The following is a 26,957-nucleotide window of genomic DNA, read 5'->3' on the forward strand; positions in this document are numbered from 1 at the left end:
CTGCAAAATCAACCGCACATTAGCACCTAGATTAGTATTTGATTAACTGAGAGAAGGTATTTACAAAATGGCTGCTATTCTCCTTTCTTCTTGGTTTAGCCCAGTGCTGGGCAAACTGCAGCTCGCGAGCCACATGCGGCTCTTTGGCCCCTTGAGTGTGGCCACGAAGTTTCAGTCGCACTGTACGTGTACGCCCGCTCGTGGTATTTTGTGGAAGAGCCACACTCAAGGGGCCGCAGTTTGCCGACCACTGGTTTAGCCTAACCAAGCTGACACACAAAAAACCATCAAGGGTGAAAAAGCAATACTCAACCTGATTTTTGTTAAGTCAACTTGTTTTTTTAAAGAATAGTTCATTGATTTTTAGAGAGAGAGGAAAAGAGAGAAACATCGATGTGAGAGTGCATCATTGGTTGGCTGCCTCCTGCACACCCCTGACCAGGGATTGAACCTGCAACCTGGGCATGTGCGCTGACCAGGAATTAAACCCACAACCTTTCAGTACATGGAATGATCCCCACCTACTGAGCTACACAGGCCAGAGCAAAAACCTTCTTATTTTTAGTTGAATTGATCTTTCTGGTTGTTCTTTAAATAGCCAGAACATACCAGTATTCTGAGTTTTTCTAACTGCTTTTCTTAGAGGTACATTTTTGTTAGTCATGTGATATGCCGGCTAGGCAAGAGTTTTAATGTTTTGCTACTACATAACTGAGGTTATTAGCTTTCCAGCCTGAGTTATGTTTCTTTGCTACCTGTCCTCTAAGCCTTATCAGAGTTTTTAGGAATTTGTTATAGTAGCCCTCCACTTCTGTTCTATTGTTAAAGTATAGGATTGGTTGTTTGAACAGAGAAACTTTAAAACACATGTGGTTCACGCAACATAGATTATGTGATACTCTGGGGCAGTGGTTGGCAAACTGCGGCTCGCAAGCCACATGCGGCTCTTAAGCCACATGTGGCTCTTTGGCCCCTTGAGTGTGGCTCTTCCACAAAATATCAACTTCTAAGCATGGGCCACTAGGTTTCAATCGCACTGTACAGGCGCGCCCGTATGTGGCATTTTGTGGAAGAGCCACACTCAAGGGGCTAAAGAGCCTCATGTGGCTCGCGAGCCGCATTTTGCCGACCACTGCTCTGGGGTATAGTCCTCAGGTCACGTAGATCTAAGATTCTACTGTTTTGTTACATCACCCCTTAACTTGTACTGTCCAATGTGGTAGCCATTAGCCACATATGGCTATTGAGCTCTTGAAATGTGGCTAGTACAACTGAGGATCTGGATTTTTAATTTTATTTATTTTTAATGAAATAGTCACATGTGGCTAGTCATTGCCATATCGGACAGTGCAGATATAGAATATTGTCATCACAGAAATCTTTTTGGACAGTTCTGCCTCAGGGTGTTATCTTCATCTACAAGGTCTTATGTGGCTCACCAGTATCACATCTATTTTTCAGCCAATTATGGGCCAAATTGTCTTCCCTCAAAATTCATGTTGAAGCCCTAACCCCTGGTATCTCAGAATGTGACTGAATGTTGAGATAGAGTGTTTGAAAGGTAATTAAGGTTAAATCAGGTGATGTGGGTGGGCCTTAATCCAATTCGACAGGTGTCTTTATAAGAGGAAATTTGGACATGAGTCGAGGCCATGTGAAGAACATATTGAGAAGGTGGTAATCTGCAAGCCAAAAGGAGAGTCCTCAGAAGAAACCAAGCCTGGTGACATCTTGATCTTGGACTTCTAACCTCAGGAACTATGAGAATAAATTTCTGTTGTTTAAGCCACTTATCCTTAGGTATTTTGTGTGGCAGTCCTCGCAAACTAATACCCAGCCCATGTGAAATAAGAAACAGGTGAGCACAGATAGCTTCCTTTTAAAGGAATTAACCAAGAAATTGAAAAAACCAGTTCTTGTTATATTACACTGGCCAGAACTTAGTTATATGCCCATAGCTAAGATTTTGTTTTGCTATGTGACCATTATACCCAGCCAGAGCTTGAGAAGTGTTTTAATGAAAGAAAAGGGGGAGTGTGGATATTGAGGGATAATGTCTTAAGCTGATGTAATTCTAGGATTACATTGTGTGGGTTTTTTGTTTTGTTTTTTGTTTTTGCTAACAATACAAGAAAAAAAAAATCACTCTGCATTTATGAAACAGTCTTATTGGCCTGGCTTGGCTCATGTGTCCATTCCTGAACCAGCCACTGTCACTGAGGAAAAAGATGCTTTGCTTAAGGCTATGTGTTACATGCTGTTGAGTTGGCTCTGACTCCTGGCAGTCCTGTGAATGAATGAGTGATGGCTTCAGTGTTTCCTGTCTTCAGCAGCTCTGCTCAGCTCCTTGTAGACTTATTCCTGTGGCTTTAAAATAAGTCAATCCATCTCATCTCATATTTAGTCTAGGTCATATCTTCCCACACTGTCTAGGAGAGGTCATTTCCACCTGGGCCTCATGGGATGGTTTCCCAAAGAAAGAATTTTTCTATTACCAAAATGTGAGGTGCAGGAGTGGGAAGGGAAAGGATATTGGACATAAGACCTCCAAAATACACCGTGAAGCTTCCCACTTCTCTCCATCTTGGCTGTTCTTGCCCTAGTCCAGGCTATTACCTTACTTGAATATCATAGTAGCCTCCTAATTTTCCCTAGCTCTCTTCTCTCTCTCTCCATATTTCATTTTTCATGCAGCAACTAGGCTAACCTTTCTGAAATATTACTCGTTATTTGACTTCTCCTGCTCTTAGAATAAAACCCAGAGTCCTTAGTTTGTAAGATACTGTATGGATGATCCTTCTTACTGTTCTATCCTCATTTTATATCCCTTTCAGTTCATTTGCTATCTTTTAGTCACCTTCTGACCTTTCTGTTCTTAGAACATGCAGACTTTCTCACTTGGGGTCTTTTTACTTTCTTTCTGGGATGTTCTTCCCTTGGCTCTTTGTTTCTACTCTGCTTTTAGGTTTCAAGTTAGAAATACTTTCTTTTCCAGGATTGTTGGAAGAAACGTTTCCTCCCAGTGCCTCTTCTTTTTCTCAGTTCTCCACTTCCATTTTATGCCCGTAACTGGGTAAACTGAACTGTAGTGAGCCAACTTTATTAGTATTATATACTTTGTGGAATCTTCCCTGTTTCTTAGCACTTACAGAGGGATTTGTGGATGGTGGGAAATTTCAATGTTTTAACATTCCCACATTCCTAACAGCCATTTGTTTATTTCTTTGTCTGTACCAATTTAGTTATTAGAACATTTTGAAATTGCTTTGTTTTGTGCCTCAAAAGTTACCAAATATCTGTGATTTCATATTGTTCAACCTAATTTGTTAGCATGCTTTGATGTCTTATAAGGCAGTTCTCCCTCATTGATCATCTTCGTCAAGACTTTTGGATATTGTAAATTTAGTTTGTCAGATAGCTTTTGTAAATTGCTGTAATATATGTCCATTGAGATTTTGATTGGAATTACATTAAAATTTGGATTAATTTGGGAAGAAATAGGTATGTATCCGCAAACATGGCATGCCTCTTTTTTTTCAGGCCCTTCATCTATCTTTAATGAACTTTTATAGTTTTCATATAGGTTTTACACATTTCTTGAGAAGGTTATTCTAGATTATTTTGTAGTCCTTATTGCTATTTTGAATGGTATATTTTCTTCCATTACATTCTTTAATTAGTTATAGTTGGTGTATAGGAACCTATTGATCTTGAGTATATGGCCACTAAACTGAATTCTCATGTTAAGCCAGTTTAGTCTGGGTGTGTTTTTTTCTAACCTGCTCAATGATTTTGTCTTTTTTCTCTTTTTCAACATTTATACCTCTTATTTGTTTTTCTTTTATTGCATCAGTTTTGAACACTCCCTAAATGTTAAATAAAAGTAGTAGTAGAGGTTGTCTTTTTTTCCTTTGTTTATTGGGAGTTCTGTTGTGTCACTATTAAGTATAATGCAAATAGCTTGTACCAATTTAGCATATATTAGCTTACTACATTATATCAGAAATATATAATGAATTCTATCAAATGTATTTTTGGGATCTATTGAAAGAGGTATTTCTTCCCCTCTTCTATGAAGTCTGTTTATATAATTAATTGTAGTAATACATTTCCTAATATTAATGTGTTTAAAGTACTTAGTATGGTATTATTCTTTTAACACACTGTTAGATTTGATTTTGTTAACATTTTAATTTGTATTTTCTGTGAATATTATTCACTTAATATTAGATTTTCAAAGTTATTGGAAGAAACTAATTTCCTTCCTAACATCATCTCATAAAGATTTATGCTTTATAGATTCAGTTTATATGCATCATATTTACTCTTAATCTTACATGTTATATTTTAAATTGTATTTGCCATGGAGAAGTTAGAAAAGAGTTTGATCAAGTGCTTTATCTGATCTCTTTATAGTTTAGTGATTTTTAAGCGGTTTATGTAATTTGGTTCATACCTCTTATTTTTGTAATGATTAAAAAACTTAATTGTGATAAGCAACACACATAAAATTACCATTTTAACCATATAAATGTACAGTTCCTATTGTTGTGCAACAGACCTTCAGAACATTTTCTCTTGCAGAACTGAAACATTATACCCATTAAACAACTCCTGGCAACCATATTCTGCTTTCTGTTTCTATGAATTTGACTACTTTTAGATACCTCGCAGAAGTATAATCATACAGTATTTGTCTTTTTGTGACTGCCTTATTTCACTTAGCATAATGTCCTTAAGATTAGTATTAAGTGAGCTGTCTTTGGATTTGTACATTTCTACAAATACTATTAGGGCAGGACCTATAAACTCTATGAATAATGTTTTAGTTCTTTTGCATTATTATTCCAGTGTTCTTTAGTTTTGTTTCCATGTTTTAAAAATATATTTCAGATAAACTGGTAATATTTTAAAACCGACACAGTTGTTATTCAGGCAGTGCCTGAATGAAATAAAAGAGCTGCTATAAGACCTGAGGTAGATGAGTTTTAATTCTATTATAGGGATGATAGATCTTTTAAACCAAACCTATTCTAAAGTATGCAGCAATGATACTAAAGTGTGACTGGTGTTTTATTTCTGCTTATTTTAATTCATTTATGTGGGAGGAATCTTAAAGGGAGATTGCATTTTTTTCTGTTTTTATTAAACATGTAGTAAATGTAAACTGTGGAAGAAGAAAAACAGTAAGAATTGGAAATATCCCTTATTTTTTATCCCAAGGTACAGATTTTAAGTGTATATGTTTCATGCCCCATTTTTTGCATTTTCACATATCCCCATGCATATTTTTGTAAACAAATTTTGTTTTGTGTAAAATGGGGTCATGATAAAAATATTCTGAAGCTTTCTTTTTACATTAATAGCTCATCATAGACTGCCCATATAAATACATGTATAGTTAGATCTTCTTAATGACTATGCAGGATTACCTTGTCAGATACCATGATTTTCCTGGTTTTATCTAGTATTTGTAGACAATGTTTTGGTTGTACTCAATGTTCTGCCTTTACAAATAATACTGCCGTAGACTCTTTTTGACTTTCATCTTTGTGTATGCATTTCCATATTTTGGAAAGATACATTCCAGTGATGAAAGTGCTAGACCAAAGGTGCATTAGTCTGTTTCTGGAATTCTCATTTTATTATATATGTCAGTGCCATATTTTAAAAACTACAGTGGTTTCATAATGGTTTAGGACAGCCGTGGGCAAACTACGGCCCGCGGGCCGGCCCGTTTGAAATAAATAAAACTAAAACTAAAAAAAAAAAAAAAAAAAGACCGTACCCTTTTATGTAATGATGTTTACTTTGAATTTATATTTGTTCACACAAACACTCCATCCATGCTTTTGTTCCGGCCCTCCGGTCCAGTTTAAGAACCCATTGTGGCCCTCGAGTCAAAAAGTTTGCCCACCCCTGGTTTAGGATGTGCTAGGTCTAATGTCAGCTTTCAAGCCCTGTTAGTATTTATTTTCTCTGGATGTCACTGTCTTTTTTTTTTAAGTCCTGAGGATTCTTTTTTTTTTTTTTTAATATGTTTTTATTGATTTTAAAGAGAGGAAGGGAGAGGGAGAGATAGAAGCATTGATGAGAGAGAAACATCAACATCTATCGGCTGTCCCCTGATGGAGATCAATCCTGCAACCCGGGCATATGCCCTGACCGGGAATCAAACCCGGTGACCTCCTGGTACATGGGTCGATGCTCAATCACTGAGCAACACTGACTGGGCAATGTTATTCTCCTTTGACTGCTAATTTGTCTCTAAAGTACCAGATAAAATATAACTTCTTTCCTGGGTGTTCATAACACTTAGCAAATAGGGTAATTATAACCTTAATAACTAATATTTTAATAACTAATACTCTCATGAATGCTAACCATATGCCCGCAAGTTATAATTGCTTTACATATAGTAACTCATTTAATTTTATGACAACTCTAAGATAATATTATTGTCCATATTTTATAGTTAAAAAATCAAGGCAAAGAATAACTTGATCAAGGTCACAGAAATGATGAAATAAAACATGAACGGTTGGCAACATCAAAGTCTGCTTTTTTAATTCTTGAAATCCACTGCCTCCTTGATATTTTTTCTCTTGTTTTCAAAAATATATTTCATTGATTTTTTTTTTTTTTTTTTTACAGAGAGGAAGAGAGAGGGATAGAGAGTTAGAAACATTGATAAGAGAGAAACATCGATCAGTTGCCTCCTGCACACCTCCTACTGGGGATGTGCCCGCAACCAAGGTACGTGCCCGCAACCAAGGTACATGCCCTTGGCCGGAATCGAACCTGGGACCCTTCAGTCCGCAGGTCGATGCTCTATCCACTGAGCCAAACCGGTGAGGGCCTCCTTGCTATTTTTTATGGCTTCCTGGTATTTGCTCAAGGAATATGATTTGTGTGAGTTAATAGAGTTCACTAGCTCATTTCATCTTGCATCTAGGTCCTCTTTATAGATCTTTGTGAATGACATCTTACTTTCATTTAGGTTCTGCCTCTAGATCATTACACTTAAGTGGTAATAATCCTGGAACATTTTAAGAGTTAGTTAGAACACCAGATTATAACACCCTCCCAAAACAAAACAAAACAAAACAAAACAGAACTTTAGCAGAGTGTGGCTAATTTTGTTGCTCTGTTCTGTTACATTTTGTTTTACTAATCCCATCCATTGAGAAAAATTCATGTGATTGATCTTGAAATGGATTTCATAGACTATGAGTGAATGGTGTACTATTTTTCACCTTTTCTGGAACATCAACTCAAAGTATGTATCTTGTAGAAGACCTCTTTTATAGTAAGTTCTCAAAAATGTGAATTAAGAAGAATGCTGTTTTAGACCTGTTACATCTCTTAATTCAGGCTGTCAAGTACGTATGATATGCAGGCTGAATCTTAGAACCTCACATAAAAGGGACATAAGAATACCTTCTTTTGGAGGGGTTAATGAGATAATATATGAAACATTTTTAAACTAAGGGTTTCCATAAAGAACTTAAAACTGAAATATGAGGAACAATGGAGAGTGAAAGTGGGGTTACTGATTAGTAAGGTGTGTGGCTATTTCTAAAAAATAAAATTAAAAATCTGTAATTTAGAAAAATATAGTTTTTTTTCATCCCAATTCCATTTAATTTGAGTTTTTTATTGAATTTATAGATAGCTAATAAATCTCTTTAGCTGTAATTGTACATTTGGGTTAATTTATTTTAGGTGGAGCCAATGTTAGTATAGCGAGTGGGATTCTGTAATGAAGATTTCACAAGTGATAGTTGTGTGGGATAGATGCCCTTTTAGGATTATATTCTGGATTTATTAGATCTTTAGTATTTAAATAGAATATGTTTATAAATTCCCCCAGAAATTAAAAATGTATAGTACTTTATCATAAAGATAGAGTGACAGATAAGATTAATAGGAAAAAGAGATAAACATGTTGAAAATGTTTATTATGAAGCAAATCATATTTCTGTGACTTCTCTGCTATAGACTTAGTAGATGATTCTGTGGTTCTAGATAAAATGGCCAAGTATCAAAGGAAAGATTAGACCATGCTCTTTTCTAAATCTCAGAACCTAATTTGCTGTGGATTATTCTTTCACTTGTTCCTTTTATACTTTTCTTTTCTTACTCTGCCCCTATATAACCACCTCATAGTATAAAATCCTCTCTACCATTCAGTCCAACTTGCTAGCTCCAACCCAAGCTCTAGTACTTAAGTTCTCTTGACTAGATCTAAGTATTGGGATATGTTTTAAGTTGTGAATGTGCCTTAGTATGTACAAGGTTTTCAGCCATTGTAACGTTCCAGGATTATTACCACTTAAGTGTAAGTTTTTTGTCTTACGTGCATGAGCAACTTCATTTTGTATTTTGTGGAGTCCAAAGGACAACTTTGCTTACAAGAGGTCCCATTCATTTAGTTTAGGCAGTCTTGAACATTAATAAGATTCATTCATCTTAATCACATACTAAGGTCCTCCTGACCTCACCACCAGAAGCAGAAGTTTCCCTGAAAATCTTAAAGGGCAATTAGGAAGAAGGGTCATATTCCAGTTTTATTAAACCCCAGGAATGTGAGTGCTTGGCAGTTTCTGTGCTGGATATAAAATTATAGTCATTATGAAATAATCCAATTCTTTTCTTACCAATATTTCTCCTAGAAAAAGCATTGTATGGAAAGACTTTGAAATCAAGTTGGGAAACTTACTTTTGAATCCTGCTTTAATACTGTGTGACTTTGGAAAGTTACTAAACTTCATTTTCTTCATTCATGTTGATATCAATAATTTTTTTCTGACAGTGTTGTCTGGGTATTATTCATTACTTAGATATTTTTCTGGATTTGTCACTTATAATTCTTTCTTTCTTTAAATATATTTTATTGATTTTTACAGAGAGGAAGGGAAAGGGATAGAGAGTTAGAAACATCGATCAGCTGCCTCCTGCACACCCCCTACTGGGGATGTGCCTGCAACCAAGGTACATGCCCTTGACAAGAATCGAACCTGGGACCCTTCAGTCCACAGGCCGACGCTCTATCCACTGAGCCAAACTGTTTAGGGCGTCATTTATAATTCTTGAATGAAGTTGTCATTGGAGTTTTTTTGCAGTCAGGAACAGTTTTCTTTACCTTTTTTAGGTCGTGGATTTTAGTTAGATTCTAATGAAAATTATGGAACTGTTCTCCCTCCTACCCCCCCCCCCCAAATGTACTTAAATATATACATAGAGCATTTTATAAATTGTTTCAGGAGGGTTATAGAATTCTTGAGGCATAGGTTTATGAACCATGGATTATGAATCTCAGGTGAAGATTACTGGATTTCATTTTATTCATTGAGGAGTTCAGTGACCTTTGTGCTTTTTATCAGCTCCAAAATTAAAAATTAAACAACCTTTTCCCTACCTATGTCCCAATAATCACACCAATAGTTAACGGATTTTTTCTTCCAGGGATTGCCACTGCATAACCATTCAAAGTGGGGGTTTTTTGGGTAATAGTAGATTAGAAAATTTTCAATCTCTAGACAACCTTCCCTTCTTCATTCTCTTTGTAATCTTGCCTCAGAAAAGAACTAATTAAGAGAGAATTATATTTTATATTTGCTCCCCCCCCAGTGGTATGAAGACTACCTTATGTAATGATAAGATGTACTTATAATAAAGTTTACATCTATTTATTCACTATATGTTTAACATCAAACTATAAAGCTTTAATTTCATTTTTTCAGGTTTATTTTACAGTTACTGCCCTAACTTTTCTTTTAAATACAGTAGATTGAGCAAATTTTGGTTTTTTGTGTGTGCATGTCATTTATTGATTTTAGAGAGAGGAAGGGGAGAGAGAGAGAGAGAGAGAGAGAGAGAGAGAGAAAGAAAGAAACATGGATTTGTTGTTCTGCTTATTTATTCAATTGTTGTTTTCTGAATGTGCCCTGACTGGAGATCAAACCCACAACCTTGGTGTATCTGAATGATGTTCTAACCATCTGAACTACTTGGTCAGGAAACCAAATTTCTTTTCCTTCCCTTTCTTTTGAACGTCCCACTGATATTGCTTAAAGATTCAATTTAATTACAGTTCGGAAAGCAGGAACAGATATTATTATATTAGTCAATCTACTACAAAGAGGAGAAAAAGGACCTCATTAGCTCTGTAACTTTAATGTATATTTGCATGTGTGTGGGGAAGGAGAGGTGAAGATCCAACTTAAACATGAATAAATCCAGATTTGAATAATGTCATCAGTACTGTTTTTCTTTCAATATTTTTAGTCTTTCCTTCTGTATTAACTTTATTTTCAGCCAGGCAAAGATGGCTGCAAAGGAGAGAGGGTGGGGTATTCTAGCCAGACATGGGTCATGTGGTCACCCCTATGGTAGTTGGAAAGAATCATCACCCAAATCACATGGAATATTTTTCCTACAGACAAGAGGGATTATGTGACTAGAAAAGGGGGTAGGGAAAAAAACATGTTGAGCAGTAAAATTATAGTTCATCAGAGGACCAGAAATTTTGAAGATAGAAAGTTCACAGGAATGGATTAACAGAAAAATCTTAGAGGAAACTGGAACCCAAGATAACAGAGTTAAGCTCAGGTTTTCCTAGGAGAATCTTGGAAAGGCTCCATGCTTGGAATCAACAAATACAAAGAACAGTAGCGGGCAATCTATTTAAACTAATAAAAGGGTAATATGCTAATTAGACTGGGAGACCTTCCAGATGTCCTTCCGGACAAAGCCATGGTGGGCGGGGTTGAGGCAGAATCGGTTAGGGGCGATCAGGCCAGGAGGGAAGGGCAGTTGGGGGTGATCAGGCTGGCAGGGGGGCCAGTTGGGGGCCAGCAGGCCAGCAGTGGGGGGCAGTTGGGGGTGAGCAGGCCAGTGGGGGGGCAATTGGGGGTGAGCAGGCTGGTGGGGGAGGGTAGTTGGGGGTGAGCAGGCCAGTGGGGGGGGCAATTGGGGGTGAGCAGGCTGGCGGGAGGGGGGTAGTTGGGAGCGAGCAGGCCAGCAGGCAGAGTGGTTAGGGGTGATCAGGCAGGCAGGCAGGTGAGCGGTTAGGAGTCAGCGGTCCCGGATTGCTGCCAGTTGGACATCCCCCGAGGGGTCCCAGATTAGAGAGGGTGCAGGCTGGGCTGAGGGACACCCCCTCCCCCATGCACGGATTTTGTGCACCGGGCCACTAGTTGGGTAATAATCAAGAATTTTTAAAAGAATTCAAAGTGCTAGGTTAGGTGGGCCTCCTTCCTGCCCTTTCTACAGTTAAACAGCTCCAGTAGCATTGATGCCTGTCCTTGGGCCTGAAGTCTAAGATCTGATCTCTTAACAAAATAGACCAACAGTTGAGTAGGACAGCTACTGAGATGTTGGAACCTGAGAGAAGCAGAAGCACTAAAGCATGCTACTCCAGAGAAAAAACAATTTTGGCGGTACCTAGCAAGCTCAACTTCATGTTCAGGTACCTTCATGTGGCCATCCCTATGGTGGTTGGAAAGACTCACCCCACCCAAATCACAGAGAATATTTTTCCTACAGACAAGAGAGAATATGTGAAAGAAAAAGGGGTCGGGGGAAAAGCATGTTGAACAATAAAATTACAGTTCATAGTCCACTACAGGTACCATTAGAGGACCAGAAATTTTGAAGAAGATAGAAAGTGTGCCTTCTTCTGTGGTATCTGCTTATCCATATGCCCTGTCTGTTTAAATAGTATACATTTCCATTTAAGTACTACACTTCCAACTGGGAAAATAAACCTGAACAACCTCAGAGAAAGCCCACATTGGCTTCCTGTACTCTCTAAAGTAATCTTTTGTGTACCAGTATAAACAGGGATAATCAGACAATTGAGGAGAATCACAATGGAAGAGGACTAAGATAATAAAAGAACAATTGACCTCATATAATTCAGAAGAAAACTTCAAAGAAAAAGTACAATTGTATTTCATTTAAGATTTAAGAATGTGTTGTAATGATTAATCAAAGTTTCACTGGAAAGGGGGCAGAGAACCAGAAAAGATTTAGAAAATTATAAAGAAAAAATGTAATGGATGGGTTAAATCAGTGGTTGGCAAACTGTGGTTCGGCAAACCGTTGCTCACGAGCCACATGTGGCTCTTTGGCCCCTTGACTGTGGCTCTTCCACAAAATACCAACTTGTGTGCATGGGCCACGAAGTTTCAATTGCACTGTACGTGTGCGCCCGCAGGTGCTATTTTGTGGAAGAGCCACACTCAAGGGGCCAAAGAGCTGCATGTGGCTTGTGAGCCGCAGTTTGCCGACCACAAGGCTAAATAACAATTTAACATGAATGAAGATTGATTTGTTGATTTGGAACTAAAAAGGAACTCTGCATGTGCAACAACAAAAAAATCTGGAATAAAACAGAAAATTAAAGAGGTATAGAAAATACATCACAAAGTCTTCACATCTGTAAATAAAAGTTCTTTAAGCCGAGAACAGGAACATGGTCGGCCGCCGGCAGGATGGTGGAGTAAGTGAGCAGGGGGCACCAGACCAAGGTAGGGCGCTGGTCGCTGTCATCGGGATGAGCTTCTGGTAGTTACTGAAAATTCTTTGCTCCTGTGCGCCACGGTCCCTCCTGGCACTCACACCTGCTGCTAGTGCTGGCCCCACTTGCATCTGCTGCCCGCGCCTGGCGCCAGCCCCAATTGCTCGGTGCCATCAGCGGGTGTGAACGAGGCCAGTGCCATCAGCGCATAGGAGCAGCAGCGGCTGTAGCGGGGCTGCTGACAGGGGACCAGGGGCCATGGCGGGAGGGGCCAGGTGGGGGCGCAGAGGATGGACTGAGACCTGCCCCTGTGCCCACTGCAGCCACATGGCCCGCAGTTCCTTGCAAGGTGCATGAATTTGTGCACTGGGCCCCTTGTTTGTATTATAAATGAATGATGAAAAATAATAGTGATCTTTAAAGCCCTAGCCGGTTTGGCTCGGTGGATAGAGCGTCAGCCTGCGGACTGAAGGGTCCCAGGTTCGATTCTGGTCAAGGGCATGTACCTTGGTTGTGGGCACATCCCTGGTGGGGGGTGTGCAGGAGGCAGCTGATTGATGTTTCTCTTTCATCAATGTTTCTAACTATCTCTCTCCCTTCCTATCTGTAAAAAAATCAATAAAATATATTTAAAAAAATGATCTTTAAAAAAGAGTTTACTAGGGCTTATAATAATGCTAGCCTTGAGAAAAATTTTAAGCAATTAAGTAAATTATTATAAAAAAACTAGAGGCCTGATGCATGAAAATTTGTGCAAGAGTAGGCCTTCCTTCCCCCGTCTGCCAGCACCAGCTTTCCTCTGGCACCTGGGACCTCGGCTGCTGGCACCGGCTTCCCTGTGGCACCTGGGACCCGGGCTTTCCTCCTCTGGCCACCAGCAGGCACCCAGGACCCAAGCTGCTTCCCTTCTCCGGCCGCCTGCAGGCACGCGGGACCCGGGCTAGCTTCCCTTTGGCCCTGGCTTCATCAGGAAGGACGTCCAGAAGACGTCTGGTCTAATTAGCATATTACCTTTTTATTATTATAGATTCACACCTAACCTCACATTTAGAATATACTACGTGATGGAAAAAAAAATAAGAATATACTATGTGATGGCCTCTGTATTATTTTATTTATGAAGTTATAGTTTTATATATTATTAATTCTTTGTTACCTAAGTCTTTTAGTTATTCCTACAGGTATCTAAAAGAGTGTCCAACTGTTAACATTGATTTTGAAGGTTCTGGTGAAAGTTTAATCATTGTTTTTAAATATTATCAAAATTAGATCTGGGATATATATCTAGAAACTGTTTAGGGATCTTTATGTTAATAAACACTGCTTATGTGTACCTGTCCTCTTAGTATACATTTGATTTTGGAAGGATTACTTTAGAATTTTATACTTTAAAAGTGAATAGTATGAAATAAATGTGGAAGATAAGCAAGTCAGTATATCCAACAATACAATATTTTATTTACTTTAGTGAGAATATACACAAAGAATTCTCGATCTTTAGAATGCTATATTCTGGCAGAAACTTTAAAATTTACTCTTAAATTAAAAAACCCACTAAACCCAACTGGAATTTTATTTTAGCAGAAGTAGATTTTTTTTTTTTTGCAGACATACCATTTGTCTTCTTATTCTCTCTTCTCCACCCACATACGTATACATAGAGTCTGCATTGTGGCTTAAAAAAAAAATTGAAGCTCTTAATCTGTCAGAGAATGAATTTATGTGATTTTTTGGGGGTTAAAAGGTGAGAGGAGGTAAACTTTCACTTGAGATTTCTTGAAAAATGGAAATGATGAGGAGCTAAAAATTAGTCTAGATACATGTTTTAAAACTGATGCTGTTTCCTGAGCTGGGTTTTTAAATAGAATTGTATCATTAATACTTAATATTTTTAGGGAAGCAGGCAGTCTTTTTTCTTCACTGTCAGAGTATACATTAGTTCAAGCTGTTTAGAGGGTAATTTAATAACATTTTAAATACATATACCCATCAAGAAATTTACTATACAGTAAGTAATATTGAGGCATGGGCAAGGTATGTCCCCTTTCATTAGGCCTGTTCATTGCAGCATTATGAAATGTTAGAAGCAACGCAAGTGCCCGTCAGTGGGGAACTGATTAAATAAATTGTAGTACAACTCTTCAGTGAAAATTTAAGCATCTATCAAACTCAAAGAGATCTAATGTACATGTGCTGATTTGAAGCAATTATGGAGTATTAAATTTTAAAAATAGGAATCCAGAGAAATATGCTTAATATGCTTCCATTTGTATAAAAACAATTTACACTAAGATATGCTTCATATATGTAGGTTATTTCTGGAAGAATATACTAATTAGTATTGTCTTTTAGCAGTGTGAGAAGTTGGGTTTCTAGGTCTGTATAATTTTTTCAGGAGAATGTATTACTTTATAGATAAAAACCATAATTACTGTGGAGATAATGAAAGAATATTACTGTGCTACATTAGGCATGTATTTAGAGCCCTCAATCATATTATGGCATGATTGATTCAGGAAAAATAAAAGGTAAAATCTTGGAGATAGTGTTGTTTGGTAAATGTATGGGCTTTCAGAAATTTGACCAGATTTTATTAGCCTTTTAATTTAATTTTTGTTTAACCCTTTAATACCTCTATCTCATTTATATTTCATCCAGGCTGTTTTACAGTCGGGATTCATATTTCTTCTAAAATATAATTTACAGAGTAAAAAGAGAAAAATAGATACTATAAAGTAATGACTATACTTCATACATTTAGTTTGAGAGGTGAAGTGGGTTCAGACTTCGTTTTTTTGTAGGTAGGTGAAATCATTACATTTTTCCTACGACCGATTATCTGTCCTTGTTTGAAAATGTAGATTTTGAAAAGTCTTATCTTTCCCTAAATTGAAAAAAAATTGATGGGAACAGAACTCTTTTACAAGAATTTTTGACTAAAAAAGTTTTATGTGGAGGAATAAACATCAACAAAATGTTAAATCTTACAAAATAGGGTTGCTTGCTTGTTAATACATTTCTGTTTGTGTGTGTGTGTTTAGTTTTTCTTGTTCCTTGTTCAAAAACCCTGTGCTGGTCCTAAATAAAGTAGTAAATTTTAGAGGATTCCTTTATCGAGCTTTTTCTGTCCTTTCCCCTCCTTTTTTATAGCAGGCTTTTCTCTTCAGTTTGGACATTTGAATCTTCTTATTTTAATATTTTATTTTATGATTTAAGTTATTTATATACTAGAGGTCAGGTGCACGAAATTCATGCACTCAGGAAGCCCCGCCATTGTTCACCCCAAAGAGGTAGGCCCCGCCCACCCAGCCAGGGCCCCACAATTGATCGCCCCCGCAGAGAGAGTCCCTGCCCACCCGCTGCAGCACCACAACTGGGTAACCTGGGCCTCCCTCTGTGGGGCCATCGATTGTGGGACTCCACCATCAATTGCCCCAAAGAGGTAGGCCCTGCCCACCCGGCCAGGGCTCCACAATTGATCGCCCCCACAGTGGGAGATCACGCCCACCCGCCACAGCCCACCGGTAAGTGGCCTGGGCCTCCCTCTTTGGGGTGATCATGGAGCCCCCTGATTGATCGATTGCCCCACCAGCCGGTGGCCTGGGCTTCTCTCTGCAGGGTGATCATGGGACTATGGCCGAGCCCCCAACCAATCGCATCTCACCTGCCTTGGCTGGGCTGGCACCAGTGGGTGTCATAGCATGGTCGTCGGATGGTCATTCCGCTGTTCTGCTGTTTGGTTGATTTGCATATTACACTTTTATTATTATAGATGTACTAGAGGCCTGGTGCATGAAAATTCGTGCCCTTGGTGGGGGGCGGGGGCAGGTTCCTCAGCCCAGCCTCTGCCTTCTTGCAGTCCAAGACCCCTCAGGGGATATCCACCTGCTGGCTTAGGCCTGCTCCCAGGGGTCAGACATTCCTCTGGCAGCCCGGGAGCCCTCGGGGATGCCGATCAATGATGCTCTCCCATCATTGATGTTTCTCTCTTTCTCCCTCTCCCTTCCTCAATTTAGGCCTGCTCCCCGGGGTATCAGGCCTAAACTGGCAGTCAGACATCCCTCTGGGAGCCCGGAATATCCTTAGCACTGCCGAGGAGGCGGGAGAGGTTCCTGCCACTGCTGCTGTGCTCACAGCCATCAGTCCGGCTGTGGCTGAGCAGAGCTCCCCCTGTGGGAGCACACTGACCACCAGGGACAGCTTCTGCATTGAGCGTCTGCCCCCTGGTGGTCAGTGATCATCATAGTGACCGGTCATTCCTGGTCGTTCCACCGTTAGGATCAATTTGCATATAGGCAATCCTCAGGTTATGTAGGACTTGACGTATGTTGTTTCGTGGTTACGTCGCCATCTCCCATTTACAGTATTTATCAGAAAAAAAAAGTTCCGTCATTTTGATGTATGTACATATATGCTTTATGTTTTTTATTATTTACTCACCACAAATAAAAGTCAGGAATTGTTATCTTTCTTTTAAATTTTTTTTACTGTTTCACTTCATTACTGCTGTGTATGTGCTCCATGTTAGTGATGTAGGTGCTTACGTAGGTGGGTTCCAACTTGAGGCGAAAATCGCATTATGACGTAACCCGAGGACCTACTGTATTACCCTTTTATTATATAGGATTGGTTTGTATTTGAGTAACTGTTAGTGTTAACTATTTACCTTTAATGCTTTTTCCATCAGCATAAATAAAAGATCTTGTAACACTGAAATCCGTTTTAGGCAAATGGAAAAACAGGTTATTTTGGTCTGCAAATGAAATGGAAGGTGGCTCACTTTTAAAATGTAGCGTCTTTTTTTGTTTTTGTTTTTTAGTTCAGAGAGGAAGGGAGAGGGAGAGAGAGAGAAACATCAATGATGAGAGAGAATCATTGATTGGCTGCCTCCTTCACAACCCTTATTGGGGATCGAGCCCGCTGGGCTTGTGTCCTAACCTGGAATCAAACCTTGACCTCCAAGTTCATAGATTGAGGCTCAACCCCTGAGCAACACCAGCTGGGCCAAAATGTAGGGTTTTAAGGCAGAGTATATGAATCTTCTTTCACATCCATGTGCCCATAGTATCTTATGCTGTGGCATAGGTCATCATATTAACAAAAAGGACCAGAAAATAAAATTAAGAGGAAATACTTAATTTGTTGTATAACAAAGAATTACAAAATTCTGAAATATAAATTCTGCTTATAGTGACTATTTCTTATTGTGACCTATAGGTAGTAGTCACAGAACAAATGTTTTTGTCATTAGAAATTATTCTCATAAAATAATTTAAAAGGAATTAGGATAGATTACTGGATATCAAATGATTCCTTTATTCATACATTTGTTATTTATTCAACAAATACTGAAGTTCCTGGCCTGTGCCAGAGACTACTGCCTATATATATAGCTTAACAAAGTGTTGCCTACTTTCATCAAGCTTCTGCTCTGATAAGGGAAAGAGATGGCAGATGGTATATAAACACCCATAATTCTGTAGAAAAGCCATAATCACATATTTATTGGTAAGAAAGAAAGAAAGAAAGAAACTTAACAGTAAATGTCAGAAAATATAAGCATCCTTAATGATCCTAGAACAGAAGGGAAGGCGAGAGTGAGTGGTTTGATTGACTTGAGCCTAGCGTGCTGGGTTTCTTGTCATATAACATTGGAAAACCTACTTTTGGCTTATGGGAAATGATTGCTCCAACATGAGAATTCTTTGAACTCAAACCTATCTTTGCTTGTTTATGTTAGAGGAAGGTTTAAGAAAAGAGAAACTTTATTGATGACTTCTCTTAGTGTAAGGATGAAGCAGTTTATTTGAAGCATAAAATAATTGACCCGGAAGGCAGGAAATCAGTTTGCTAATTCTTTGTAAGCTAGGTCATTACATTGGAAATTATTTTGTTTGAGAACACTCCAAATGCCAGACATACCCACACATAAGCATTATACATAGTCTGAAGGAAAACATTTTTAATGTCATTTGTTTTCCATTAATTTCACACAGCTTTGGAGTCAAATTGTTCTTGGGTAAATCCCAACTCTGCTATATAACTGTGTGTACTGTCTGAGACTAGATTTCCTCATCTGTAAAATAGGGATAATATCACCTGGAGGAAGTATAGCAGATGGATGGACTCTGGAACCAACGGCTTGGATTCAGATGTTAGCTTCTCAATTTAATTAGCTAAGGAGTAAGTTGGGTAAGTTACTTAACCTCTCTGTGCCTCAGTTTCTATATATGTAGCATAGAGATAATAATAATAGTACCTTCCTTTCTTTTAGGGTAGTTGTGAGTATTAAATGAGTAAATACAATGGCGTATGGCATATAGTAAGCAAAATGTAACTATTAATGCTATTGTTCTTTTAAACTATCCTTTAGGGTTATTGTAAGGGTTAAATAGCATTTATGAAAAAATATACATATTGCCTGCCTAGCCAGTATGGCTCAGTGGTTGAGTGTCTGTCTACCTATGAACCATGGTCAGGGCACATGTTCAGGCTGCAGGCTTGATCCCTAGTAGGGGGGCATGCAGGAGGCAGCTGATCGATGCTTCTCAGCAGTGTTTCTATCTCTCTATTTCTCTCCCTTCCTTTCTCTCTCAAATCAATAAAAATATATTTAAAAACAAAATAAAACACATATTGCCTGACACAGTACGGGTGCCTCCTAATATCAGAACCTGAGTAGTAGATACTTTATCTCATTTGATCTTAATACAAACCTGTAAGAAGAAATTATGTCTTATTTACTGTACCTTGAACATGTTCTGATAAACAGTACATATTTCATGTTGAATGAATGTTACCTCATTTTACAGATTAATAAATTAAGGCCCAAGAGAACTATAAAATCTCTTTCTATTAAAACACGGTGTTACTTTGGGGAAGGCATTATTGGCAATGTCATTCATATCATCTTTCTCAGCATAGACTTGGCCGTATGTGTTAATAGCTCCCTCTAATTTTTTTCTTCAGTTTTAAAAATTATTTTTTCCTTTTCTTTTTCCCCGCGCACGTGTGTGTGTGTGTGTGTGTGTGTGTGTGTGTGTGTGTGTGTGTTTGGGAAATTTTAGACCAGAAGAACTCTTCACTTTAGAATTAAAATTAGATTGGTTAATCTGCACATTAAAATTCAGTTGTTTATGTGGCACTCTTACAAGTGCAGGGTTATTTTATTAATGCCCATAAGAGCATAAAACATCATTCTTACTGAATTTTTTAATATTTCAGATTACATAGGGAAGAAATTTGACAAAGTAACAAATTTTTCTAAACTGAGGAGCAGTTACAATAATGAATGTAATATAAATTGGCTCTACTTCACTCACTCACTTTATTTGCTCTTGAATGTCCAGATTCAATGTTTCTGAATTTTGGTTATCTGAAATATTTTAGTCTCTTGTAATATTTATGATGCGGGGGGGAGCATGTCTTTGGTTATTAAATGAAGTTAAACGCATTTCTAGAAAATGAATATGACCATGTGTTATGTCTTGCTTTAATAATTGTAAATTAGTTGAATGTTAATCTCATTCTCTTAGATATTTTCAAATAGATTAGTTTATAGAAAACCAGTTTACCATTTAAAAAACATTTACATTAAGATAGTTATTTTTGACACCCTCATGTCAACATCTGCAGTATATATGTTATATAATGCATTAGCAAATTCCTAACTTGGTATTACCTTGCCTCCTTTGAGTATTTAATACAGCCATTAATTTTACTACAAGGCTTTACTAAGGACAAATTACTACGTAACCCACTTCAACCTCTTTTGTTCAACCAGGAAGCCAGGCGTGTTAAATAGCTTTTAAAAATATATATATAATGATGTCTTTTGGAATTTTAAGATTTTTATTTTTAAAATGATAAAATGAGAGACTTTATCAATTTTGTCTGTTAAAATTACTTGCCCGAAGTTTGCTTTGGAATAGAGCGTCTGTATCTTTAAAAAATACACAGTGAGTCACCCCCTGCTCTTTTGGTAGATGCCTGGCTAGTGAACAGCTAAGCTGCTTTAGGCATGTAATAGAACATTCCATTTCCTGTTCCCTTGCTGACACAGAGGAGTGTTCCTGCTGGCAATGATCTAATCATAGTGCAGTAAGAAACATGGCAGTTTGATAAAACATGGTGGAGACAGCGGCTGAAATGGAAGCATATGTTCTAGAAGACATTCTTGAGGTAGGGCTAGATTTGTAAATGAAATGAAAGTTGAAATCTAAACAAAGAAATCTATCTGACGGAATTATTTTTCAGATGAATAGATTAGAGGAGAGAGCAAAGAGAGGCAGAGCATAAAAGCAAGATACAGTCAGACCTTACTCCGTGTGAGAATGTGGCAATCTGATTCATGTGTTTACTAAACAAGTTTGGAATTATTTTGTTAAAACTTCATGTTTCATAAATTGTGAGATATATTTTTGATAAGAAATTTTAAAAAAGAGAGCAGGCCTGGGACTTAATAAAAGCCTGTGCTTGTGGTGACCTTTAGATTAACTCATTAAAAGGTGGGGTCTGAAAAGAAGCTTTGAGTAGGTTTAGTATCATATGTCTTAGAATTCATTTACATATCTAAGCCTAAAGCTCTGCTTGCAGTTAACTATTAAAAACTGCTGGTTATTTTAGTTTTGGGGGTGAAAATAAGCATATATGCATATCAATCTAGTTCTAGATTTTTCATGTGACTTTGAGTATTATAAAATAAATTAGTAAATAAAAAGTAAAGGATCCTAAAATGTAAGGCACTAAACCTTCAGAGCTCCCAGGAAGACTTACATTTTGAGTTATAAGAATTTTGAATTATGTTTTCTCTTTTCCCTAGTTGTATCAATTTTATAAGAACCTATTTGAGTATAAATCAATTCAAAGAAATATGTGTCTAAGGGAAACTATAATTGGTTTTGGCCTTGGATGTGTAGTATATTATCAAACATTTGTATTTATAGGTATAGATATTTAAAACCCATTTTCTTATCTATACCTTGTAAGGTTCCCCCCCCCCCCCCCCCCGCTGCCCCCCATTAAGAAAAGACTGGCTAAGTCAAATAAAGAGGTCTCATGATGGTAAATGGTATTCCTAATATTCAAACTGTTAAGATAATTTATTAAATATTTACCTATGTTCAGGAAGTGATTTGATTAGAGGGTGAGGGCTTGAGAGAATAAACTGCAAAAGGAAGCTAGGCAGGGTTAGCAGGAGAAAAAAGCCTATGCGCATTATAAAGTGCTGCATGATCAATGAGCATTTTCTGGAGTCCCTCAGTGTGTGCTTGGAGCTGACATTGCAGCAAGCCTCATGGTTGTTCTGCAGAATGAAAACTGATTCCATTGTATTATCTAGCTTCTTGCAGACACACCTGCCAACATACATACTCCTTATTCTTCTCCTAAGAGCTTATTATCTGAGTTTTAAATCCTCTAGTTAATTTCCATTATTTCCTTTTCTTATTCTTTTTAAAATACTGTTTGTGAGTTTCCTTAAAAAATTCTGGTATGGTGAATTATCTACTTAGAAACAGTAGTATATATACTTTTATTAAGAAACTTAAGTAAACAGGAGTGGTCACATGACTTTAATGGTTGAGTTTAAACAAGTCTAATTGGATTATGAGTTTCTAGTGGTACATTTTCATTTGCTTTTTAAAATTCTGCTTTGGATTTAAAAAATGTGTACTTAATAGGTTTTAATAGATCTATTTGACTTTTTGGACCATTAAAAATTACAGAATATAACAGATTTTGAAAGTGTTATTTATTTTCTAGGAAAACCGACTTAAGCATAGCTTTGTGCCTTAAGTATAGGTTTTTCAATGGTATTTTAGAAATTTTCTTTTTATGATATCCACTGAAATTGTTTAAGATTTTACCGTACCTAATTTGTTCTTAGTAGTTATTAAAATAGCCTGTAATTTTAATTATTTGTTCTAATTTTTAATCTCTTAATTTGGTTCCTATATACCTGTTGCATTAAAACATACTGAGTAGTTTTCTCTTTATTTAATATTACTTGATTTTTCCATATTGGTAGGCCAGATGTAAAATTTTTTCAAGTATTAATAAAAAATGCTTTTATTCCTAAAGTTATAAGTATTTATAATGACCTAATGCTAAAAATAAAAGTTTAACTTGGCCTGTGTGGCTCAGTAGTTGAGCATTGACCTATAAATCAGGAGGTCATGGTTCTATTCCCTTTCAGGGCACATGCCCAGGTTGTGGGCTTAATCCTTGCTTGGTAGGGGTCGTGGAGGATACAGCCGATTGATGATTCTCTCTTATCGTTCATGTTTTTCTCTCTCCCTCTCCCTTCCTCTCTCTGAAATCAATAAAAACATACTTAAAGAAAAGTTAAAAAAAAGTTCAAAGAGGATAAACTTGCTAATAACTCTGTGAAGCTAAGTACCATTTTCTAAAGTAGCTCATATTGCAAGTGAAAAGATACAATTACACAACGAGCTTTCCAGAAAATTATTATTTGTTTAAAGGATTAACTCCTTATACAAATGTCAATAATGAATAATGAAGTTCCTCTTATATCACAGTGACAATTCTATTATTGTACCTGATATTGAACTATTTTAAGTTTGTTACCTTAATTTTCATCTTTGTGATTTTATTGAACATATGAACTTTTATGTAGATTTCTGCTTATTTACATTAAACATTGGAACCCTTCTATTTTTTTCTGTCTTCCAGAGTAGCTTAGTTCTTAAATCAGAATCATCAGTGAATACAGTGCATAATGCTATGGTTTATGGTGATTAATTATTTAGCATCATTTAATTTGAAATTTTAAATGATCTTCAAAAACTTAGGTAAAATATTGCAAGTGTCTAAAGTTTTTAAAACTGGAAGAGAATGATTTTAACTTACATCATTGCTTCTCAGGTATACCAAGGTAATGGGTTAAATAGAAAAACTTGGTTACTTAAGTTATCCAAATCAGTCAGTAAATTTTTCCCCCAAAGCAAAGTAGTCAAAGTGTTTCTGTTCCTTTTGTTAACCTTAACTAATACTGAAGGAAGTAGTCAAATACAAATGATAGAAAAGGGCCTGCTTATATATGTTTTCTTATATTGCTGAGACATTATAATTTTAGAATTTTGATACTTTTCCTTTAAGTCATATATAATGATGGACCTTAGTGCTTTAGAGAGATCAATAAGAAGAGGAAGTCCTCCAAACTGTGTGTGTGTGTGTATTCCAAGTTTGTGTAATGAAGTGCTGTGTATATAAACATGAAGTTTATATATATGTAAGTTATTTTATAAGAATACATGAAACATGAGAGGTTATTTCGAAACATAATTATTTTATATTTTAATTTTATTTACAATTTCACTGGTTTTAGTAGTTGCTGTAAGAGTTGTCTTAGAAATGAGAAATTGTCACAAATATTCCTGTTTTTTAAATTCAGAATGCTTTGTTCAGGGTATAACATTTGATAACATGTTTGCTTTAAAAGGGAGCAATTTTTATGAAAATAAAAATATTTACAATTAAGAGTGACAGCTCTCATGCCCAGTTTTGTTCCTTTGTCGTTGAAGGAAGGGTTTCTGACTTCATCTGTACTTGATTTTACAGGTTGTAATATCCTATATAATAAAAGACTAAGATGCTAATTGTCCAGTCATCCGGTTGGCCGTTCAACCAATCAAAGCATAATATGCTAATGATATGCTAAGGCCACTCAACCACTTGCTATGACATGCACTGAACATCAGGGAGCAGACAGTTGACTGGTCGATCAATCACTATGACGTGCACTGACCACCAGGGGCCAGGCAGTCAACTGGTTGACAAGTCGCTGTGACATGCACTGACCACTAGGGGGCAGACGCTCAACACAGGAGCTGCCCCCTGGTGGTCACTGTGCTCCCAAAGAGGGAGCACCGCTCAGCCAGAAGCCGGGCTCATGGCTGGCAAGTGTAGCGGTGGTGGCAGAAGCCTCTCCCACCTCCAGAGCAGCGCTAAGGATGTCCCCGGGGAGTGAGCCTAAGCTGACAGTTGGACATCCCCTGAGGGCTCCTGGACTGTTAGGGGGTGCAGGCTGGGCTGAGGGACTACCCCTGAGTGCACGAATTTTGTGCACCGGGCCTCTAATAGATTATAAAAGTCTCAAATCTTTACGGTTGCTGTGTAAGAGATACTGTGGGGGGAGGGTTTGGTTGAACCCTTTTTGGTTTATTATGGAACCATGTCTTGACACCAGATGGTTTTTATTTTTTTAACTAGTGGCCTGGTGCACAAATTCGTGCACAGTGAAAGAAAATTAATTAAAAGAAATATTTTAATATTGCTAATTGCCCTTTCTCTATAATAGAAGTGTCAACCAAATTCACGATCGACAATGACAGATCGAAACACACGTGTGCGACTGGTGCCAGTGAGAGCTTTATATGTATCGTGCACGCGCAAGTCAACTGAGCCTTTTATAGATATAGAATAAACTTGCTTAATTAGACCTGCTTTCTGATTTAGCTAAACTTTTTCCATCCCAGTGAAGCACGCCAACTTCTCTTTCAAGTAATTGTCAGCAACACAGCAGTAAATGTCAACATGAAGCAGATTATTATTGTAGACCATGCAGGGAGAACAAAGGGTAAAATATTTAACTGCAGCAGTGTTTGCCTATATTCTGCGCAGTGAGAAAACCTGAAGTCATTCTCAGGGTCCACAATTTCTTTTCAGTTGGGTCAAGTTTCTAAGCCTTCTAAATCTCCGTTTTCTGGCTAATGAAAAAAAAAAAAGGATTCTACCGAGTCTCCTATCTACCTACTGCAGGACTTCTGTGAGGATCAAATGAGATGAGGCACTGGAAAATGCTTCACAGACATTTGGTTAAAGCATAAAATGTTTCCACCTTGCTATAAAGCAATTTGTGTTCCTGGGCTGAAGAAACTTCAAGGAGGCTAGTCGCTAGGGAGAGTAAGCTGGGCATTGCTATGTGAGGTCATTACCCAGATGGACACTTAGCATATTAGCCTTTTATATCTATAGATTAGATTGAAAGAGTCATGAGAATGTTGATGCTTCTTTTTTATTTGTCAGATATTATGGGCTAATGAGAAGTAGTGCATTCTAGTTCAAACAGGGAAAAATCCTCTTGCTATTATTTTAATGATAATATAAAGTTACTTTCAGTAATGATATGAAATCTCCCTGAAATAGACTCTTTTGACAGATACTTGCTATATTTATTTTTATTCTATAAAATGTATTAGCTTAGGTAATATACATTATATATTATGTCAGTAAATCTGGATTTCTAATGTTAAAATCCTAAATTTAGTATAACCAAGGTGATATTTTTCACTAGGAAGAGTTAGAGCACCTTTTTGTACATAAGTGTATATATTGATCTAGAGACAGAAAAGTTAGGTAATGTATAAATTATTTGATTGATATAAATAACATTTTCAATTTATTAAAAGGTTTTGGAAAGGTCAGACATTTTGAGTATATTGAATGTTAAAAATTTCACTCCAATACTTAATTAAATACCTTCAATGTTCTAGGCACTTCAAATTCAATGAGATTGAATTTTGCTTCACGGAGGTAAAAGTTCAGAAGACAAATGTCTACCATTGGTAATGAAACATTCTTGAATTTAGGATGCCTACAGATATGTATATGAATACTAATATTTTACTTCATTTGTTTATTTGAAGATTTGGAAACCCATGTTTTCAGCATTCTGAATCTATCAACAGACAGATATTTTTCTTTATCTAAGCACCTTTAGGTTGTATTTTTTATACTTATATTTTTAAATATGTATTATCATGAATGTTGGGCTATCTAGTAGTTTTCCTGGATCCCATTTTTACCTTTTTATCCTTAAAGATTTTTCTATTAACATTTAAAAAAGTATACGGAATATATGTGTATATGTACATATACATACAATACACTCACATATGTGCTTACATATTCATGTTCCTGCTATAGTATGCATTATGAATATGTACTCTTATTTGAAAGTGAAGTTTATCCTGGAGGGAGGGGTAGAAGTTGTAACATTAATTTTATACTCCAACTTTAGGGGGAAGTGGGAAAAGTAGTAGAAGACACTTATGATAGCTAATAATCCCTGTAAAGAAGACTATTTTAGTGGATTATGAAGGCTTCAAATGGCTTTTAAAAGGTAGTGTAACTAAACATCTATGAATTAATCTATTACTGTTGTATGAGAGTAAAGGCCAGGTTGTCCAAATGCCACTAGTCCCACATTAATTCATCATAGTTCAGTGGTTAATGCATGTTGTAGAGAATGAGTTAGGAAAGTTCATCTATTATCTGCATGTACGTGCAACAACATATGCACTTTTCCTGGTTCTGAATTGTTAGGGGCTTTGTTCTGACACTTGACCTAAGAACTTATTCTTACGTGAAGTGAATTGATCATGACAAAGTTGGTGATGCAAGAGAGACA

General features: G+C 37.1%; 1 protein-coding gene across 6 annotated transcripts in view; it reads left to right on the top strand.

Moving 5' to 3' along the window:
• The window catches only part of ANKRD17 (ankyrin repeat domain 17), a 177,527-nt gene that overhangs the window by 12,260 nt on the left and 138,310 nt on the right, over window positions 1-26,957 (top strand). The window contains exon 1 of one of the 6 annotated variants that reach the window (XM_059668963.1): window positions 20,557-20,707. The exons of the other annotated variants lie outside the window; for them this stretch is intronic. Within the exon in view, the coding sequence (XP_059524946.1) occupies window positions 20,654-20,707 (54 nt within the window). The 5' untranslated portion in view covers window positions 20,557-20,653. Of the gene's footprint in view, window positions 1-20,556; window positions 20,708-26,957 lie in introns of those variants that run through there. 6 annotated transcript variants of the gene reach the window in all.

The sequence above is a fragment of the Myotis daubentonii genome, chromosome 1 (genome assembly GCF_963259705.1).
Source record: "Myotis daubentonii chromosome 1, mMyoDau2.1, whole genome shotgun sequence".
NCBI lineage: Eukaryota > Metazoa > Chordata > Mammalia > Chiroptera > Vespertilionidae > Myotis > Myotis daubentonii.